The 16384-nt window shown below is 47.1% G+C and overlaps 1 protein-coding gene across 1 annotated transcript in view; it reads left to right on the top strand.

The window, feature by feature from the left end:
* SAMD12 (sterile alpha motif domain containing 12) overlaps nt 1-7520 on the top strand; it is a 195670-nt gene extending 188150 nt beyond the window's left edge. Inside the window, exon 5 of the mRNA XM_063421880.1 lies at nt 7390-7520. Coding sequence (XP_063277950.1) covers nt 7390-7505 — 116 coding nt within the window. The 3' untranslated portion in view covers nt 7506-7520. The remainder of the gene's footprint in view (nt 1-7389) is intronic.
* Nucleotides 7521-16384: the final 8864 nt, after the last annotated feature.

Genomic DNA, 16384 nt, shown 5'->3' on the forward strand with positions numbered 1-16384 from the left:
GTAAGCTATAACTGACAAAGTCAAGATAATTTGTCAACTAAAAAAATCATAAATCATGTTTTTTATTTTAACATCTCATGATGGGACTGCAGTTTACTAAATTCTGCATATATCTTTAAAAAGCTTTTTACTCCATAGACCTTGTCAGCAAGAACAATATGTTAGCAGGGAAAGCTCTGCTTTTGAACAGATATGCACATGTTACTTCTTGAGTTGAGGGAAATTAGAACAATAATACAAGTAAAGAAGAAGTTTCTGTGTCTCATACCCTTTTCACCATCAGGGTCTCCCTAGGGGTTACAGCGGTGCCATATTCTTACAACTGTGTGCTGCACACTAGGATTGTTTCCATTATAAACAATATGCCAACTAAACCAGATCTGCCTTATAATAAAACAGCAGCTGTCATGATCATGAAATATTTCTCCCTGGTGACAGAGAAAATAGTTATGTGAAGCTCTGTACAAGGTATTTCCATTTGTGCTCATATGGGTTTATCATTACAAATCTTGGGGATGCGGTTACAATTTCTTCATACACAGTTTGTTACTCAGAAGCTGTCAATGGAGCAACCAGTTGTATAGTTCATTTTTTCTGGTCATTTTCCTTCCAGTGACAATCAGTCCTTGATGAAACTCGCATGACCTTGTGTTATATCCATGTACATCCCATGGGTCCATCAAAGCTTACCTTACCCTGAACATCTATCCAGGGGTTACAGGCCCAAGTTGTGCTGCTTGGACCCTTGGGCTCAATGCCATGTCCCTGTCCAAAAATTGTATTCTTGAACTAAGATCGTGTTAGCTGAGCAGATCTGTGTTCATTTGAGCAAAGCCTTTTCAGGGGAGCACAAATGGTTATGTCCATGGTGAAGTCCAGTGAATGAGGTGCAGCCCCAGAAACACACGTGATGTTCCCAGGCCCACTGTTGACCCATTGCTTGTGAAAGGACGCGTTGCTTCACATCGCCTCTTCATGTCCCATCTCCTTACTCTAGAACTGGAACTGCATTTACCTGTCATTGTTAAACCTGAGAGTCAACAGAGAAACTGCAAGTCTCCCAGGAAGGCTGTGTTCCAAGTCAGATTGATTCGAACAGGCCGGGCACTGTGGTTCCAAAGAGATGTCTGATCTGGAGATGAGAAGTTGCCATCCGCAGCTCCCGCGGTGCCTCCCCCTGCCCCGGTGCCAGCCTGGGCTTCACGGCTGAGGCGTTGCGTCCTCCCGCTCTCGCCTGTCTGAGGGCTCCTTCTCTTGTATGCACTCCTTTGTCTTATTCATGTCACTGCCTCGTCATTGCCTTCTTGCTTTTCTGCACCTGATGTGATTTCTTGCCTTCTACTGTTATTAGCATCACATGGGACATACACTGCATTACCGAATGTGAGAAACACACTGTCAAAAGGAAGACTTTTCCTTTTAATAAATGGCACCGAGGCAGTGGCCTTGGGAGGAGATAAAGCAGAGAACAAACTGCTACAGGTTTTTTAGGGAAACACAGAGATTAACCTCATCTCCCTGTCAGTGATGGAACAACAGGCTAAAATAGCAGCAAAGATGAACACTGGACACTTTCTAGGAACAAAAAAAAAAACCTTTTTTTCGGAAGAGAGATGCTGAAGCAGCTGCATAAAAGAGATGGAGAATAGCTTTGAAGAGCATCCCTCAGCACTCCTGACCCTGTGGTACAACAGGACCAAGTTGTCTGCCAAGATCTCTCTCAGTTCAGTTTTCCTGCAGGTAAGACTTGAATGGGAAGCAAAGAGTGACCTCTGTTAATTATCATTACTTTACATTTCAAAAGGAACTGCATCTTAATTTTCTACCTCTTCCAGGTAAAAACCTGCTACTATGTAGCTGTGACTAATTGCAGACTCATTTAAGTCAATACCTCCGGCTGTCAGTTGGGAAACTGGGACACGTCCCCTGCCATGGCCAGTTCAGATGCAGAGCCAGAGCCTGAGGGGACAGCAGGGATTGAGCCCACCTTCCCAGCCTGGGGGGACAGCAGGGACTGGGCCCACCTTCCCAGCCTGGGGGGACAGCAGGGATTGAGCCCACCTTCCCAGCCTGGGGGGACAGCAGGGATTGAGCCCACCTTCCCAGCCTGGGGGGACAGCAGGGACTGGGCCCACCTTCCCAGCCTGGGGGCCAGCAGGGACTGGGCCCACCTTCCCCTCCAAAGTCACCAGGGGAGTGACATCCTGTTCCTGTGCTGTCCTGGAGGAACGGAGCACTCAGTGAGACCTGCAAACACAAAAAGGTTGGCACCCTGCAGGACCAGGGGCAGCCCAGCTCCTTACATCCAGGCTTTCATCTGGTCTTTACTAGGCACCATCAGAAAATTAGGGATAGGTAGAGAAAAGCCTTGGAATTAGGGGTTAAAACCAACAAGTTATATTGAACCCAGTTATGAGCTGAAGAGAGGCAATATTTTATAGCCAGCTGGCTGAAGCCCTGAGAGCTTCAGCAATCCATTACAGAGGGCAGGCTGAGGGAGTGTGCGTGGCCACCTCCAGCCTCCACCAGCAGCTGTGGGGGGATTAGGAAAATGCTTTTCCTTCACTGGGGACTTTTACTGCAGAGAAATGAAGCACTTCAGGGCACATTGCAAGTCTCAGCTTGAACACTCTGCTCTGGCACTTCCCAGGCGAGATGGGAGAGCCTGGTTGGTGCTGAGCGCCGGATGCTCAGCCTGAGGGGTGCTGTGGCTCTGCTCCGTGCTGTGAAGTGGGACAGAGCAGACTATGTGGGAGGTAAATTGTTTTATGGAAAATAGTGGAAACCATTGTACTAAGCTGATGAACTCATTTTAGCAATTTTACTTAGCTGCAACAGTTGCCCCACTTGAAAATTGCAGCTGCAAGGATTTGCACAACAGAAATGCTCCCACATGCAGGAAAGCCAGATAAGCCCCTGCCTGTCGTCATTACAGCAGGAAATTTTAGTACTTTGGGGACATTGCAGTGTTATTTCTGCCTCTGTTTATGTTTTAATCCAGAGCATGGAGGGCACTGTTATGATGACTGGTTTTGTCCACATCCCTTAGGTCCCAGACTCAGCCTGGTTTGGGCAACTCTTGGCAAGTATATCTTTAGTCAGGAACATGAGAAATTGCAGGATTCAGGGCTCCCACTATCTAATTCCACCTGTGGACAACAGCTGATTGTTTTACCCTGAGGCAGTATCTCTTCTGCCCTCCTCCACTTCCATGAGTCGTCCACTATTATGCAGGGAAATTAGGCTTTCTTCATGCTTCCCTTCTTTCCCTATGTTATTAGTCCCATAACAAGCTGCCTCTTAATCTCAAAATATGAACCTTTTGGACAGTGTTCTGCTAATCCCATGAGGGACTTGGCAACCAACAGGAAAACCAAGATTGTCTGGAATATTATCCAAACACGTCGGACCAAGGACCACCCTCAGCCTTCAGCATTTCTCTTGGGTCACCAGTCACACACCCTCCCTGTTAAATTAAAACCACTCTAAAACCAGTGTGGTTTTAAGCACTAGCAGCAGGGCATTTTTATGGGGTTTTCAGACTGCTATTTCTCCACGGGCCAGTTTGGGACCTCCTGAGAGTAGGATATTGTCTCAAAATATTCCCTGAAAACCATCAAGAAGCATTGGTCTCTAAACAGATCAGTAACAGTTCTGCTGTCTCTGCAAGCATTAGCTGCAAATCCATTTTACCCTCTCTAGATGTTTCAGAGCTCAGGGCTGGTGCTGTTGCTCCAATTTCCCATGCTTCCAATTATAGACTGAAGCAGCAGCAGACCTCCAGCAGAAACAGGAGCTGGGGTGGCCGCATGCGCCCTTCTGCCAGCCAAGGCAGAGCTGCTGTGGGGAACCAGCAGCTGTGGGCATGCATCTCCATGGAAATAGGTCCTTGGAAAGATCAGAGCAATGCTGGGCATTGCATCCTGCTACTCAGTTTGTTCTGAATGGTAGCACTGCAAAAATCAATATGGCACTTTTAAAATGGATTATGAGGCAGTTAAATAACAAGTCTCCAAAGAGGAGTTGCAAATGAAGAGTGATCCCATGGGAGTTTTTATAGAGGGAATATTCAGGAAGCTATTCTTGGCTGTTTACCTAAGAGGTCACAACAGATAAGGAATTGAATATGAGTTCCATGCGTGATGCTCTTGTTGAAGGGGCTACTATGACCCTAGGATGTATAAATGGGAATATTGAGTGGTAGGAGAAACATATTAGCCCTATACATGACATTAATGAGACAAAACAAGTCCAGTTCAGCTGTCAACACTTAAAAATCATGTTGTAACACTGAGGAAAATTGGGTGACGACCTGTAAGACTGACTGAAAGGGTATTTTACAATGGCCCAAAGGAGTACAATCTATTTATATTATCTAAGGGTAATATAAGGTGTGAATTGATCTATAAGTATCTATACATGGAGGAGGAATACAGTACCAGAGACTACTTAACCTAGCAGACAAAGGCATATAAACCAGGAAGAGTGGAGCTAAAAAAAAATCCAGTTGAAAGTGAGGCACATTTTTCTCCTTAATGGTCTTGTAATTAACCACTGGAGGAGCTGACATGGGATATGGTAGATTCTCCATCACCCCAAAAGATACTTAAATTAAGTGTGGATGTCTTTGTACATGATGTAACTCATGTATCGGTGTGGGAATTGCTGGGCAAAACTCCATGGTCTGCATTATGCAGGAGGGCAGAGAAAACCACCATGGTGGTGCCTTCTGGCTGTGAAATCTATGAAACTATCAAAGTGATTACATCTGTATATCACATCCCAGCAGCATCCTGCCTATTTATGCAACGCATGTTATGAAAAGACACTTTTAAGGATATTTAGAGGGCTTTAAATATTTTATTAGAGGTTTTTTAAATATACTCTGCCTGTAAAAACCAGGTAAATGAAATAAACCTTAAAAATAATAAGAAAAAAATCCTGAAATAGATTTTCTATACCCCCAAATCCCAGTCTTAAAGCCAATGTCTCAGGATACTCTGTGCTTCCAATATGATGCTCCAAGGACTCAGGCCTTTATCGTGGTTTAAAGCTTCTATTTCACAGATTTATAGATGCTGAACTCAGGAGGGACTACTGTGAATATCTAATCTGACCTTGTACATAACAGAGGCCACAGGGCATCCCTCAATTGCTTCCAGGCCACACTGAAGCCTTCCAGATTCTTTCTTCAGACCATAGCCAAGACATGGCCTTCCCCTCCATCCTCACAGATAAACTTCAGATCATCTCACATCTCACCGCAGCATCCTTCCTTCTGCCCTGACAAATGAAATCTTTCCTGGCACATGTCTATTCAGATTGCTCCTGCAAAGATCATTTGCCATTCCTGTGTCTCCCTGCTGGCTCTCCCTTGTGCCTTTTCACCAACACACCTCCTGTTCCTCCTAGTCCCTACCTCTGCTGCTTCATCTCATCTGGTTATCAGCTCACTCCAGCCTCTCATGGCCCCTTTTGCTACCTTTTTTTTCATATCCCTTTATTTTTTCCTGAACAAGCCTCATGTGGTATAACACCAATTCATGTAGAAGGACCCTAAGTCACACTCAGTGCTGCTAAATGAAAAGATTCTCAGAGCATTCACACCCATCAGGGGGACAAGGAATGGGGTTTGTGGTCAGTTCATCACTCATTGTCTCTGCCACTCCTTTCTCTTCAGGAGGACAGATCCCACTCCTCCCCTTCTCCAGTGTAGGATAGTTCCCATGGGAGACAGTTCTCCACAAACTTCTCCAACATGAGTCCTTCCCATAGGCTTCAGTTTTCCACATTTTTCAGTTTTCCAAGGGTCCCTTCCATGGGGTGCAGTACTTCAGGACCAAACTGCTTCAATGTGGGTCCCTCACAGGGTCACAAGTCCTGCCAGGAGCCTGCTCCAGCCTGGGCTTCCCAAGGGTCACAGCCTCCTTTGGGCACCCACCTGGTCTGGAGTGGGGCCCTCCACGGGCTGCAGGTGAACCTCTGCTCTGGTGCCTGAAGGCCCCTCCTCCCCCTCCTTCCTCACTGACCCTGTAGTCTGCAGGGCAGTTTTGCTCACATATTCTCACTCCTCTCTCCACTGCTGTTATTCTGAAGAGGTTTTCTTCCCCCCTTCTTAAACACATTATCACAGAGGTATTACTGACACTGCTGATGGGTTTGGCCTTGACCATCCTGGAGCTGGCTGGCATTGCCTCTGTCAGACGTGGGGGAAGCTTCTGGCAGCTTCTCACAGAAGCCACTCCTATACTGCCCCTGCTACTAAAACCCTGCCACTCAAACCCAACACTGTGCATCAGTGACAGATTGTTGTCACTGGATTCTTGTGCAGGGAGAAATCGTTCATGTGAATTATTAAATGTCTGTGTACCATTCCAAGGCATACAACAGTGTGGTACATTTTGCATCTCGACAAAGCCTGTATTTTAATGCTCTTTGTCCTTCTGAAAGAACCCAGCTTGCTAAACTTCAGTGCAGGAGAGTGGCATCATGGGACTGTGGTCCCATGGGCGTGTGGTCCCGTGCCCAAGAGCTTGGGCAAGGAACAGAAGGTGCCACAGCAGGGGAGCAGGCTGGAAAAGTCAGGTCATGGAGGAGCTCATCCCAGACTTTGCTTTCTAGAGAAGAGCTCCTTGCCCTCTGTGTGTGAGTGGTGCTCTGCCTGGGGTAACAGGTAAGTGAGGAGAAAGGATGCACAGGAGAATCTACTGGCTGAACTGCTTCTGCTCCATCAAAACTGACAAACATCCTCTTTTACAAAGCCTCAGTGCAGAGTTTTTAAACTTAATACTGCTCTAAACAACTGCACAAGGTTACCTTCCTTTACGTTACAGCAGAGTTTAATCTTTCCAGAGCCAAACTGCATAAAATTGCCAAAAACTGACTCTGTCTCCACTGAGCGCTGCCTTCTGCCTACTGACACGCAGGCACCTCTGGCCAAGCTGAGAGGAAAACATCTGTCAGTAGGTGTTAATGATGCCATCACAGGTAGCAGGCAAGACCCAACCAGCTCAGCAATATCTGACAAAGTTCACGTTCTCATCAGGTGATCACAGCTCTCTGTGGTTCCACTCTGCTGCCAGGGAATCACTCACACATATCCTTCCTCACACAGATATTTTATGAATTTTAGAGTTAGCAGGTTGCAAATCTGCCCTTTGAGGGTTGTCTCACAAACATTTTGGCCAGAACCTTGCAGGGGCTTTTGCAGGAAAATAAAGCTGGATTAAAGAATGTTGTAAGTGTCCATCTCTTGTCCATCTCTCTTGTCCGTCTCTCTGGGCAAGTGCAGCTGAACCCTGGGGGCAGGAAGTACTTCTTTTTAGCAGAGCTGTGAAGTTAAATACCCCATTGTTTGTAACTAGTCCTGATGCCACCTTATTTTTGCAGGAAGTCATGGGCAGCTTCAATCTTTACACCTGTCAGCAGTCCTGGAGGAAGCACTGCTGTTGGAGAAGGTGTGTGGCATGTTTTCAGGTTGTCAGGCAATGGCATCGTGGCTTTAAACACTGGTGAGTTAAAGCAGAAGTGAGGGAGGTGGGGGAAAGGGAGAGAGGGGAAGCAGTAGTTCACAGAGAAAATTTTCATTTAATTAACTGATAATTTACATCTCACTGTACAAATCACAGCTAAGCATATCTGTCCTAGCCAATGTATATGACTCACAGTTCGTCAAATAGATATTCTGGAAGTGAGAAGTTACAGAAATAAAAGTCATGAATTATCAGCTGTTTTTCTGTTCTCGTGGACAGCATCTTTTATTACACGTAAATTCCATTTATAGCCATTGCAGACGGGAAAAATAGCTAAAATCAAGTTTGCATGGATAGAAAACTGACAAAGCAAGAAACTGAATCTGAGGATGGATTTCTCCCTGTTGTGCTACAGGATCCATCTGACCAGCACATAACAAAGTCTGTTTCCAGGCTCTGCTTGGGGATTCCCCATCCCAGTCTGCAGCAGACAGCTGCAGCACTGACACACATCCTAAAAGCTGCCCTTTCCCTCTATGGACCCCCTGGGGAAGCTCAGATAGAGACTGTGGTTTACGAAAGTTTGTAAACCACAGATGAGCCCTACTTGCTGATGTTTCTTGAAGGCAAATTCATAGACAAGTCTCAAAAAATTTTAAACATTTTCCATGAGACACCTGGTTTGATACATGAGCCCTTCTCTGCAGTATGCTGAGACTCTGCCATGCCATCTACAAAGATAAAAACGAAGAGCAAATGCCTCTTCACACACATTTAAAAGTCATGTCACAGAATCTGAGCTAAACACCTAAAAAAGAAATGGCTCTCCATGAAAGGTTCACTATGGGCATAACTCAGCCCTGTCCTGCCCTTGAGAGCCAACATGGGCTTCTGCCATGGCTTGTTGGGAGGATACACGGGATTTGTCTGCAGAGGGTGGTAAGCTCATTTCTCAGTGCTTCTTTAACATGTCAAGAAATGCCAAGGGGTTTGCACAGTGGGAGAAAGAGCCCCATACCAAAACATCTCAGGAGAGACACCCCTTTCAAGGCAGCTCCTGCCCCATGTCTCTCTTCTAAAGATGCATCAAGCAGGAGGACTACCTTATGTATATTTTTTTCCTCTGGAGTACTTCTATCGAGTCAACAAACAGGTGGGTATAAATTCAGCTGTTTAACTGACTGAACTGTTTAGAAATTTAACAAACAAATGTACATACCAGTAAGTATCTGGAAACCAGCGTTTTCTGTCTGAGACAACAAAATGAATGGAGAGCAATATTCAAACACTGAAAGTTAGCAGACTAGGTACAAAAATATACCAGTTGCTAGGAGATGGCATTTAATCTGGAATTTTAGGCAGCAAGTAAGTATTAAGTTATAAGAAGAAATATTGGTTAGGGCAAAAATCAGGCCAAAACAAGAGGCTGTATATGAGGAAGAGCACAGCAAGGATGCTGCCCAGCCACGTGCCGTGGGGCCAGAGGTGAACAGGAAGGTTATTGACTTGACCATGGGAACAAAAGTCCTGCCAGGGAGAGACAGTGAGGACCAAACTCCTGGTTGAAGTTGCTGGGAGATGTGCTACTAAAGTAAATAAGGGCTGTACTTCAACCTGCAAATATCACCTTTGCTTGTGATGGAAGTCCAACCAGAAGCTAAAATGTTGTGAAACTCAGCTTGTTCCCTCCAGTTGTGAAAATTACAGAAAAAACACAGCAAAGTTCATTGCTTGTGAAGTTGGGTCCCCAAACCAGATTCTGCTGGTTTCTTTCACCACTGAAAACCCTACTTTCTTAATAGCGTTAGAACTGATAAATGCTGAGGTTTAAGACTAGACTATCTTGTGAAACCATATGGGTTCAACAGCAAGGCCAGCAGGGAATGACTGGGGCTGGCTGCTCCTTACAGCAGCCCAGTCCTTGGTGGGAATTGTTCAAGTGGGATTTTAGTCCTGTTGAAATATAGTGCAAAACTGCAATAGATCTCAAGAGGTCATTTTCTCCCCCTCTCACACAGGTAAAGGGCTGTGTGTAATCTAGTCCAGGACATGGTAATCACCTACACATACAGAGGGCAAACCCCACTTCTGGTTCCCAGAGGTACAGGCAGGTATTAGAAGCTGTGTTTGCCTTCAGCACCACCCCTGGGTAATTTCCACCTCAGACATGCCTTTGAAGGCTGGTAAGCCTTCAATATCTACAATATTTGGTCACAGTAATTATATTCATTAGTTGTATCAAACTATTGGGGTCCCAAGGCCAAGACAGAAATTCCAACCTTTTACAGCTTTGATAGTTCCTGTAATCCTGATGCTGAAGCACTACTTGTTTAGACTTCCTTTGGATAGTGCTTGTCAAAGTGATTAATAATTTTCTCTGGGCAGCAGCCAAAGATCAGAGTCCATGCTGACATCTGCAATCTGCCAGAAGGCTTTGATGATATCAACAGGGCTATGGTGAAGCCTAAATAACCACTGGTCAAAGGGATTTGTTCCCCTTGCTCAGAAATCCAAGGGCTGTCCTCTCTGGTGACCCAGCTTGTCTTCCAAAGGATAACTACTGATTGCAGACGTTGCTGGCTGCTTCACTGGCCTCTGCAGAACAAAGTTTCTGGCAGAAAGGCAGCAATGTGTGTGCTGTTACATCAGTGCTGATGGTGGCACTGGCATCTCCTCTTCATGCAACCCGGACAGCAGAGTTGGTACCATCTGCATCTGCACCCTTGCCAGGTTCTGCAGTGAGGAGGGGCTGCACAAGGACTGACAGGTTGTTGTTCAGTCCCTCTGACTGATTCCACTGGTTGGGTGGCAGAGTATCAGCCAATGAGGGTTGACTGGATTTTTGTCATTACTTGTGGTTAAGAGCCCAACCACCACAGTCACTGACTGCATGTCTCATAGTTTTTCATCTCTAGATGACCCTGCTTAAGTGGGAGGGTTGGACCAGATGACCTCCAGAGGTCCTTTCCAACCTCAATCATTCTGTGATTCTCTGATTTTTATGCAAGCAATAATTGCTGAACTTACAGAGCTCATTGTAAAGCTCAGTGTGAGACCTCACCTTTGGGAACCTGCTCTTCCACCCCTGTGGCCCAGCCTGTCCTGTAAGGCTTTCCAGCTGCACTGGGAGACCTCCAGGAAGCACCTGGAGGGTGCTTTGAGGAAGGATGATAATGGTTATGTAGACGTAGTACAGGAAAGCAAGGGCCCTTGCAGAAGGGCAGGGATGCACTTGGGTCACAGCAACCCCATGCAACACTCCAGGCTTGGGGCAGAGTGCCTGGAAAGCTGCACAGTGGAAAAGGACCTGGAAGAGTTGGCCAACAGCGACTGAACATGAATCACCATGTGCCTAAATGGCCAAGAAAGCCAATGGCCTGTATCAGACCTGGGCAGTGATTTCCCCCTGTACTTTGCACTGGTGAGGCCCCACCTCAAATCCTGTGTCCAGTTTTGGGCCCCTCACTACAAGAAGGGCACTGAGATGTTGGAGTGTGTCCGGAGAAGGGCAATGGAGTTGGTGAAGGGTTTGGAGCACAAGTCTGATGAGGAACAGCTGAGGGAGCTGGGGGTGTTTAGCCTGGAGAAAAGGAGACTCAGGGGAGACCTTATCCCTCTCTGCAATCCCCTGGAAGGAAGCTGCAACCAGGTGAGGGTTAGTCTCTTGTCCTAGGTAATAAATGACAGAATAAGAGGAAATGGGCTCAGGTTTCACCAAGGGAGGTTTAGATTTGATATTGGGAATATCTGATATTTGATATTTCTGTCTTCACAGAAAGGGTGGCCAGGCACTGGAACAGGCTGCCCAGGGAAGTGATGGAGTCACCATCCCCGGAGATTTTTTAAAAGATGTGTAGGTGTGGCACATAGGGACATGGTTTAGTGGGGAACTTGGCAGAGCTGGGTTAGCAGTTGGACTTCACCTAAGAGGTCTTTTCCAACCTAAATGATTCTACAATTCCATGATGGCATGGCCACTCTGGGCTGCAGCCAGCTTTTCTCCCAGAATGACTGGACCTGCCATTGCTTCCGCTGGCAGCAAGCACAGATTTATCAGTGGGTGATGGAGGCAGTAACCTTCATCCCTACCATATCAGGTGCAAGGGGCCAACTGCCCACACTGTCCATCTGTCCACACTGTGGCCTAGCCTGGGGCTCCCTTCAGCCCAACGTGGGGTTTGAATGAAAAAGCGAAAGAGAACTGCAAAAGATGCGTGTGGGAAGCATTATGATTTTTTGGCTTATTTTTTAAAAAGTGTGTTCCTGAGCTTTCAAGGGACAGCAGGAGGGTTTTGTCCCTACAAAGTAGGTCACAAAGTAAAAGAAAAACCCAGAGTATCCTTACTCCTCAGTTTGTAATTGTTTACAGTGATTTCAACCTGGAATATTATGCTAAAGCAAATCATATCCTGGGCTGCGTTAGAAGCATGGCCAGCAGGTGTTGCAGGATCTGATGCTCCCCTTCTATTCTGCCCTTGCAAGACCTCACCAGGAGCACTGCATCCAGCTCTGAGACCTCAGGTAATAGAAAGGCATGGACCTGTTGGAGCAGGTCCAGATGAGGGCTGCAAAGATGAGGTCTCGGGTCACAATGCAAGATGTATTCTATTCCCATCTGTTGAAACCGGCTGAAGAGGTGTTTATCTCATGACTCCAGGGAGGAGGGGGTGGGTGCCTTCTGTTAATGGGCCAGTTGTTAAAACCAGGTGAAGCAACTCTTCCATGGCCCATCCTTCCTCCAGGGGGATATCTTTTGTTAACGGGCCATTAAGGCTCACCCCATGACTGATAACATTACATCATGCCATTGTGAGATGCTCCACCCAGTGGGAGGAGCCACGCATTCCTACCTGGATAAAAGCTGAGATTCAGAATGCCAGGACAGCCTGTTTTCCACTGGATTCCCAGAGGAAGACAGGATCCATCTCGCCACCACTGGACCTTCAGAGGGAAACTACACCCTTCTACAGGATCATCTCTACTCCAACAGAACAGAGAGTGTTAACAGATGTGTTAATTTTGAGCGTCCTGCTGTAACCCCAACTGTAACTCGATGTTCATGAGGAAGGGAGGGGAGAGGTTGGTGTGCTTTTTATGTGGGGAGAAGAAGAGAATTCAGGGCAAAGTATTTCTGAAGCCCACTCAAGGCTCAGTGAGGATCCCAAACACCACCTTTCTAACTGGTTTAAAACTACAGGAGCCAGCTGTGCACACCCTAAATGGACCAAGGTCATGCCAGTGAATAGAAGTCACTGCTAAAGGTTCCCCTTCTGCAGCAGGATGGCTCACTGAATCTGGGCACTATGGAGAACTGAGCTGGGCTCAGCTAAGCCCAGCCTAACCCAAGGGTTCTTCACTTCCCTGGCTGAGCTTGAGGAGCCTTCTTATTTCTTCAGCAGCTTCTTTGGGTTTATGCTCACCACCTGCCTATGGGGATGGGGAGTCACACCCACTTACTCTGTGCAGCAGAGCAGGCTGTGTGGAGAAGATGGATGACTTTCATCTTGGTGATTGCATTTTACCTTTTAATGCCCAGGATGTTTATTCCTTTATCATGTATTAATTATTGGCATTCTCCAGGCTTCCTTCTGTCTTAATCTGATTTAAAACAGACATTTGCATTTGAAAAGTAGCTACCATGTATAGCAAATCCTTTCCCTTGGTTTGCTATTAATACAGCTAGCTTTGATGCATTATATTAATGCTGTTTGCCAGGGGTGAAATCAGCACACCACCTATGGAGAGGCACTTCCTTGGTGAGCCTACTGCTTTTACCCACAGGCAAAGCATCTACCTACCCTGGTGAAAAACCTGGGTGCTGACTCAGCAGCATGGTCACACACCTGCTCCTCTCCTGCTGCCTTCCACCTGGTTTTTGGGAGGCTCAGAGGCTCTGCACTGTGCCCATGATGACCCTGAGGATCTGCCACCAGTGAAGGGTGGATTTACAGAAGAAAGATTGGACATCCATGGCAATGGAGGAAGCGAGAGCTGAACACATGACAGGGCACCAAACCAGCAGCTGAGGGCTGTGCAGGGAACGAGGCAGGCAAGTGCAGGGGAACTCCTGGCCAGAAGGGGACTGGGTGAGATTAGGATTTGCCTGATGGTCTTCCTGAGGGTTGTATGCACTGAGGCTGAAATGCATGTGTGCATGAAAATGATCCAACTTCTATGTAGCAATATCTCAGCCAGTTGAGGAATAAGCTAAATCCATCCTCTGAGTTCAGTACTGGTATTTCCTTTATTTCCTTTTTTTATTATTATTTTTTTTATTTTACTGTATTGCTTACGTAATTTAAGGCTTTTGGGAAGTTGTCCTGAGCCTGACCGATCTGTTTGATCTGGTGCAAAGGGCACATGGGGGCACTGCTGTAACCCCCTCAGGCTGGGTTAACTGTACTGGTGAGAGATGGGCACGGGACAGGTGACCAAAGGAGCCCTGCCTGCTCATGTGACAGCAGCAGAGGTGGCTCAAGTCACCAGCCTCAACCCACCATGGCTGCTTGTACAGGCTTTCCCTCTGCTCTGCTGAGGTCTGACAGCCAAACTGCCTGGAGCAGCCTTTCCTCACCCTGCTCTGGCACAATATTCCAGATCAGCCGTGACCCCTTGAATGGGAGGGTTTGCTCACCTGGTTCCTGCTGTCAGGGCGGGGTAAGAAGCTGTATTTCTGTGTGGCAGAGCTGGGGAGGGGATGGGCATTGGCAAGAAGCAGTGCTGAGTAGTGGGGTCTGGAAACCAGGCTCTCCCAGAACAGCATGTAATCATGGCAGCAGTTGAACAGAAACAGCTCAAAGTAAACTTGTTTATTCTTAAATGCTCACACAGTTTTACACCATGTTGGCTTGGTTTGAAAAACATTTTTGTTAAATTATTACAACTTCTGCCTCTGGACAGAACTTAAAGAGTTTACAGAGCTCATTTACCAAAGGGGTTGGAAAAGTTATTTCAAGTTAACAGCCTACATTACAGTAGTAGTTATTTGAACAGGTGGGGACTGGGGGAAGTAGGGACATTAGCCAAATCATGAATCATAAGCTAATCAGATTGCCACCCATGTTTGCACCAAAAGAAAAGCCGTGCACGAAAATACACACATCACCAGCTACAGAACTGACTCAGCAAGGGCCCAAACTTTTGTTGGGGTTTATTGGGGTAAATGGCTACATTTCTACTTGGTAGGGGCAGGAGCTTGCTCTGGAAGCCACCAGGGAGCCTGGTTCCCCTCTGACAACTCTGAGGGTGTGAGACGTCTTTGTACTGTTTGCTCCCCACTGCATTTCTGCTCCATCCAAGCAGGGAGAAGTTTGGGGCCTTGTACTCTTTAACAAGGTCTTTTCTGCCCACCCTTGGATTTGAGGCTCTTTTCTCAGGTGAGCAGGAAAAGCAAAGGGCCCAACTTCAGATATCCCAGAAGGGCACCTCAGGACATTCATAGCTTCTATCTCCTGCAGGGAAGCTCCTCTCATGAAGTAGGATGTGTTTGGCTGTCCAAGAACAAGTGAGTCACAGAGCTGTTCCCTGACCCATCCAAAACCCAGGTGAAGAGCTGTAGAACCATGCCATGGCGCAGCTATGCTGGGAAGCAGTGGCTGCAGTAGCTCTGCACTGGCTCTGCACTGGGGTGGGGATTCATCTCCTCCTGGAGCACAATCACTAAGAAGTCCCTAGAATGAAAAAAAAAAAGGAGATTTAACTGGATTTAGAATAAAGTAAAATAAAACTACACTATTGAAACTCTCTTGATGTTAGTGAAATTCCTTGTGTCTTACACCAGCGGGCAGAAAATCAGATCTAAAGTGCTGAGGCTGCTGGCAGATACTTTCCTGTTTGTGTGTGCAGTGGAGAAAAATGCTTGTTTGGTGCTGATTGCAGACTATGGAATAAGAGCAATTTCTCATCCCACCTCCACAGAAGCTATTTAAATAGTTCTACACCCACTCTGAAAGATGCTCAGTTAGAAAGGAGTAAATCTGGAAGTTATTACTCCTCAAAGACAGAAGCACCAGTAAGAAGCTCTAAGGCTGCCGTGCTCTCGGGGATTGCAGCCGCCCAGGAGCTTTCCCGTGGCCAGCCTGCCCTTGCAGTTATTATTAGGCAGCCTGCAGAGCAAACACACGCTGCGTGAGGAGCCTGCGGCTCACGGCGGAGGAGCCCTTGGAGCTGACCCTTTGTCCCACTGAGGCTCGGGGCCAAAGCCCAGCTGGCCACATGCAGGCTCCTCGTAGCTGCACAAGCCTCCACATGCTCGCCATCCTGCACAGGAGCAGAGGGAACAACCAGCAAAACGCAAGGACATGCCACGAGAGCAATAGGCAGAGTGCTAATTAAAAAAGCCCTTATGAAATACTGGGGACAGAATGGTGCAGTCATTCAGTGCCTCCCTTTCCCCTCCTTGGGGATCACCAGGCACAAATGCATTCACAAAGTGAACATGTTTGCCAGCTCTTTCCCAAAACTGGAGGTGGAGCCTTCACCCATGGTACCTCTGCAGGGCTTCTGGCAGGATGCTGCCCACGTTCCCCTCTGCTAGACCTCCTGCCTGGCAGCACGGTGAAGGGGGAGGCCCTTCCCCGGAGCAGTTGCTGGCCAAGTCTCTTCCCGGGGGATATGGAAGGAAAAGTTAAACTCAGGTGGGGAACTGGGCCACCAGCTCTGTGCAGGGAGAGCCAGGCAGGACCCAGGAACCTTCATGCTGGTTGCCCCTAGGTCACCTCCAGTCCTGATCACACCTGAGAGCAGGAATTCAGGCAGCCTGGGAGCTTTTCCCCCACCACATTAGATGTTCATGGATTTGTTTCCAAATTAGGTTGGACCCAAAGAGAGACTTTTAAGAACTGATGCACTCAAAATAGCCACAGAGTGCTAAGTCCTCAAATGAATCTCATACAATGCTACTGTCAGAGCCA

This window comes from Prinia subflava, chromosome 1, assembly GCF_021018805.1.
Source record: "Prinia subflava isolate CZ2003 ecotype Zambia chromosome 1, Cam_Psub_1.2, whole genome shotgun sequence".
NCBI lineage: Eukaryota > Metazoa > Chordata > Aves > Passeriformes > Cisticolidae > Prinia > Prinia subflava.